At 48.3% G+C, this 5,903-nt stretch overlaps 1 protein-coding gene across 1 annotated transcript in view; it reads left to right on the forward strand.

The window, feature by feature from the left end:
• The first annotated feature begins 302 nt into the window (after positions 1 to 302).
• Positions 303 to 5,903, forward strand: part of LOC143498963 (uncharacterized) — a 107,604-nt gene continuing 102,003 nt past the window's right edge. Inside the window, 1 exon segment of the mRNA XM_076993873.1 lies at positions 303 to 827. Within this exon segment, the coding sequence (XP_076849988.1) occupies positions 772 to 827 (56 nt within the window). The 5' untranslated portion in view covers positions 303 to 771.

Consider the following 5,903-nt stretch of genomic DNA (forward strand, 5'->3'; position numbering starts at 1 on the left):
AGACTATGACTATACAGACTATATGTTAGACTTGGTTCGCATCGTTTAAAGAGGTTTTTATGTATGGCATCACTGTAAAACGTAATCTGATAGCAGTGTTTCTCAGGTGCCCTCAGGTGTTCTTTCAGATATTTAAATGAGCGGCGCTAGCAGTTAAATCGGTTTCCAAATCGATCCCACCGACGCCCATTTATAATGTGAAAACGCGCACCGACGGATGACACGCCGAGAAGCGGCTCCCGTGACGTCACCGACGGAGAAGCGCCTCCGCTCCCGTGACGTCACTAGACAGCAGGCGCTGAAACGCAACACCGACATCTCGAGACTTGTGCGTCTGCGCTCGCAACGGTGCAAGTCAAGGCACGTGCAGAACCTACCGCCCGCAGCTAGTGTGCAGCACTGGGGCTGTTCAACTACAGAGAACTTCTCCTCTACCAGCACCAAGTCCAGACTCGGAAGGATTCGTTTGACGCGGACTGTTGATAGAATCAAGGTGTTTTGTGGACAAAACTCGCATTTTCCCCGTTTGTGGCTTGCTCTTATTAGCAGGAGAGGCGAGTTTAATTAAGCCGCAGAGACGCTGGGGGAGACGCGAGGGGACCTGGAGATCTTGGCTCTATGCAACATGAGTGAGGACTGAGGTGGCAGGCGGTCCCCCTGTTCAGTTAGGCTTCCTGCGGCGGTCACCTAGGTCCAGCTCATGAACCGGTATCCTCCAGCGCGGAATTCTGTTTTCACTTAGATCTCTGCTTCTTGGACAAATGTATACAAATGCATTTAGGAGCACAACGGACAAGGAGTGGACACGTTTCTCCCACAGCGAAAACGTGAGTAAAACATTTTATTTGAAAATGTACTGCACGGTGTCGGGAAATAAGATGCGCGGTATGTCGAGTAAAAGCATCAGATCCAGTATGTTCATTTAAGTTTCTCGGGCAGTGTGTTGGTCCCTCTCCCTATTAACCATTGACACAGCTCTCACCTAAAACCTGCGCCAGCAACACCAGCCCCTCAAACAGGCGTGAGTGCATCTTGGGTCGGCACCTTTTAATCTCGTCCAGCACGGGTTTGAGCGTTTACTGATTTACTCCGACTCCAGCGGATCGCAGCGCTGCTTTAGGAATGTTTTGGTGCGCTATTTATAACCCGGAGTGTATTTTGGCCACGCACGTTTCCCGCACTTAGAAGGGCAGTTGCTTCACTACTATTGTAAATACCCCAACACGAAACTCTGGAGGGATGTTTGACATGTCATGGAATCCCAAAATACTAGGTGTGAGATTTCAAGCAGTGCAATGTATTCAGGTACAGGTCTGTTAAAAATTGCTTTAAAAATTTAAATAGTGTCCCACTTGAATTATTGAATTGTCTGCACAGTAAAGCAATTATGGGTAACGGCATTACGGAGAGTAACGCGCGCGCCCTGCCTACAGTGGCAACACTTAATAAAGGGGCAAAAGTTGGAAATTTGCACCGGATGACGAAGCAGCGAGATCTGAATTATTCTTCATCACCCCTGTGGTCTTTTAGTACCGAGCTGGTCTGTTTCACCCAGATACAGAGAGATTAATCCCACCACTCAACAGCGCGAGCGGTTTCACGTTCCGAACAGTCCAATGGTCCGTGATAGTAGTAGCGGAACCGCTGGCGTTGAAACGCGACCAAACGAAACTACGTGACACTGCAGGTCGGGACGCTGCAGGACCCAGAGCGAAACATTCCTCATAGCTGTGCGTATCTACCGCATATTTGCTAGTAAAATGTGTTCTGATAGGGCAACGCTGGGTTCTGCAGTCCGTAGTGTTTATCTTGGACCTTTCTCGTTTAATAGTTAGACAAACTTAGATGTTCTGTGCGGTTCGAGGGTAATTTCCAAGAATACCCGATACCCAAAAACATCTAGCCTGCTACAAGAGGATGTGTAGAGGGAGATTCAGTCCGTCGTGGCTTTGAGCTTCGGATTAGAACTAGCTGCAGGAATCAGACCATCTAGATGATGCTGACGGTGATTGATGTCCCGTTCACAGATATGAACGTCCCTTAGTGTCACACACCACCTGCGAAAATGTTCCACAGAAATATCCAGATACCCAGATCTTCCATTACAGTAGATCAGCCTTTTACACTCATGCATTCCTTTTTTAGATGCATAGATTTTGTGCAATATAAATGATGGAGGTAATTGAGGTGAGGTAGTGCTAATGCAGTGTTTAACAGGTAATTGAGGTGAGGTAGTACTAATGCAGTGTTTAACAGGTAATTGAGGTGAGGTAGTACTAATGCAGTATTTAACAGGTAATTGAAGTGAGGTAGCGCTAATGCAGTATTTAACAGGTAATTGGGGTGAGGTAGTGCTAATGCAGTGTTTAACAGGTAATTGAGGTGAGGTAGTACTAAGGCAGTATTTAACAGGTAATTGAGGTGAGGTAGAGCTAAGACAGTGTTTAACAGGTAATTGAGGTGAGGTAGTACTAATGCAGTATTTAACAGGTAATTGAGGTGAGGTAGTACTAATGCAGTATCTAACAGGTAATTGAGGTGAGGTAGTACTAATGCAGTATTTAACAGGTAATTGAGGTGAGGTAGAGCTAAGGCAGTATTTAACAGGTAATTGAGATGAGGTAGTGCTAAGACAGCATTTAACAGGTAATTGAGGTGAGGTAGAGCTAAGACAGTGTTTAACAGGTAATTGAGGTGAGGTAGTGCTAAGACAGTGTTTAACAGGTAATTGAGGTGAGGTAGAGCTAAGACAGTGTTTAACAGGTAATTGAGGTGAGGTAGTGCTAAGACAGTGTTTAACAGGTAATTGAGGTGAGGTAGTGCTAAGACAGTGTTTAACAGGTAATTGAGGTGAGGTAGAGCTAATGCAGTATTTAACAGGTAATTGGGGTGAGGTAGAGCTAATGCAGTATTTAACAGGTAATTGAAGTGAGGTAGAGCTAAGACAGTATTTAACAGGTAATTGAGGTGAGGTAGTGCTAAGACAGTATTTAACAGGTAATTGAGGTGAGGTAGTACTAATGCAGTATTTAACAGGTAATTGAGGTGAGGTAGTGCTAAGACAGTGTTTAACAGGTAATTGAGGTGAGGTAGTGCTAAGACAGTGTTTAACAGGTAATTGGGGTGATGTAGAGCTAAGACAGTGTTTAACAGGTAATTGAGGTGAGGTAGTACTAATGCAGTATTTAACAGGTAATTGAGGTGAGGTAGTACTAAGACAGTATTTATCAGGTAATTGAGTTGAGGTAGTACTAAGGCAGTATTTAACAGGTAATTGAGTTGAGGTAGTACTAAGGCAGTGTTTAACAGGTAATTGAGGTGAGGTAGTACTAAGGCAGTATTTAACAGGTAATTGAGTTGAGGTAGTACTAAGGCAGTGTTTAACAGGTAATTGGGGTGATGTAGAGCTAAGACAGTATTTATCAGGTAATTGAGGTTAGGTAGTGAATGCCTCCAGGTCAGTGTCTTTGTGGAATGAGTGCACACACATGATGTTGGCTATAAATCTGAGCTCAGGCACCAGACAGACTATGTTCTGCTCAGAAAATCAAAGAGAGAGAGAGAGAGAGAGAGAGAGAGAGAGAGAGAGAGAGAGAGAGGCAGGCACCAGTAAAACCAGGTGTAGGTTTACTTGCAGACCTGTAGACTCAGTAGATCTTTACTCTGGCTTCAGAAGACCCCTGAAATCTTTGACCTGTTCAAGGTGTGGATCCCTCTGACAGAAAGAAGCCTGGACGCTCTGCTGGGGTTTTAGGCCACAGCTGAAGAATGGACACACACACACACACACACACACACACACACACACACACACACACACACACACACACACACACACACACACACACACACACACAGGAGCAGTCACACTGGCCCTTTGTATTGCCAGATCAGTAGGGGTGTGCCTATGTCTGGACACATAGTGGTCTCCGTGTCAACATCCTCTCCGCAGATGGCATGTCAGGTCAAGGGGAAGGGTAAAATACTTCCAGGTCAAGGGAAAGGGTAAAATAAGTGTCGAGGGTCAGTTATATGCTTCCTATTATAAATACAGTAAAGGAGATTATATGGAGGGAATAAAGCTGCTGTGTTAAATCTTTGTGAAGTCTTTTCCTCTTTCTGTTCTTCACTGTTATTAAAATGCCTCAGTGGTTGGTCTGTTGTTTGTACCATTCATCTTTCTGTGCTTATGAATGGAGGGTTTGGCTACACTGCGGTTACGCCGCACCGTGGTTACACCGCACCGCGTAACCCTGGCAACTGGCTGACTGAGACAGTGTCGTCATGCACATACAGTAGGCCTGTGAGTCCTTGCTCGGTTTGCTGCTACTGTGATGATGGGTCTCATAAGGCTGACTTTCCCAAAAACGTCACATCTCAAACGGTTCATGTCAGCGCTGCTTTAACGTGACACTGGCACTTCGATCGCCAAACGGATCCCAAGTGGAGATCTTGCTGCGATCCGCTGGAGATCCCTCTCTGGTATTCCAGCTGCGGAGACTGGATTTGGAATAGACAGCTGTGATCCGCTCCTGTGCCAAACACAGCCTTTCCTGGATCATGTGTGAGGCGTCTTGCTCAGGCCCGTTTGCTCACGTTGTGATCGTGGATGTTGGGGAGTGGCCCAATGGCCCCGCACTAGGCCCCGACCGTGGGCCCACACTAGGCCCAACCGTGGGCCCACACTAGGCCCGACCGTGGGCCCACACTAGGCCCCGACCGTGGGCCCACACTAGGCCCCGACCGTGGGCCCACACTAGGCCCGACCGTGGGCCCACACTAGGCCCGACCGTGGGCCCACACTAGGCCCCGACCGTGGGCCCACACTAGGCCCCGACCGTGGGCCCACACTAGGCCCCGACCGTGGGCCCACACTAGGCCCAACCGTGGGCCCACACTAGGCCCGACCGTGGGCCCACACTAGGCCCGACCGTGGGCCCACACTAGGCCTGACCGTGGGCCCACACTAGGCCCGACCGTGGGCCCACACTAGGCCCGACCGTGGGCCCACACTAGGCCCGACCGTGGGCCCACACTAGGCCCAACCGTGGGCCCACACTAGGCCCGACCGTGGGACCACACTAGGCCCGACCGTGGGCCCTGGCTCTCAGGTGGTGCACTGCGGCTTCTGCAGGTCCTGGCGAGGTGGAACAGTACAGCTGACTGGAGTCTCTGCTTCTCCACACAGGAATACCCCTGAATACCTACCCTCACATGGCAGCAACTCAATGGATTTAGGCATGTATGTAGACATGGCCAAGACGATCTGCTCAAACCGAGCATCAGAATGGGGAAGAAAGGTGATTTAAGTGACTGAACGTGGTATGGTTGTTGGTGGCAGACAGGCTGATCTAAGTATTTCAGAAACTTTTGATCTACTGGGATTTTCATGCCCAACCATCTCTAGGGTTTACAAAGAATGGTCCGAAAACGAGAAAATATCCAATGAGTGGCAGTTCTGTGAGCGCAAATGCCTTGTTGAGGTCAGAGATGAATGGTCAGATTGGTTCGAGCTGATAGAATGGCAACAGCAACTCAAATAACCAGTCGTTACAACCGAGGCATGCAGAAGACCATATCTGAACGCACAACACGTCGAACCTTGAGGCGGATAGGCTACAGTAGCAGAAGACCACACTGGGTGTCACTCCTGTCAGCTAAGAACAGGAAACTGAGGCTACAATTCACACAGGCTCACCAAAATTGGAAAAAGAAGATTGGAAAAACATTGTCTGGTCTGATGAGACTCGATTTCTGCTGCGACATTCGGATGGCAGGGTTAGAATTTGGCGTCAACAACATGAAAGCATGGATCCATCCTGCCTTGTATCAACAGTTCATCCTGGTGGTGGTGGTGCAATGGTGTGGGGGATATTTTCCTGGCACACTTTGGGCCCATTAGT

Source organism: Brachyhypopomus gauderio, unplaced genomic scaffold (assembly GCF_052324685.1).
Source record: "Brachyhypopomus gauderio isolate BG-103 unplaced genomic scaffold, BGAUD_0.2 sc127, whole genome shotgun sequence".
NCBI lineage: Eukaryota > Metazoa > Chordata > Actinopteri > Gymnotiformes > Hypopomidae > Brachyhypopomus > Brachyhypopomus gauderio.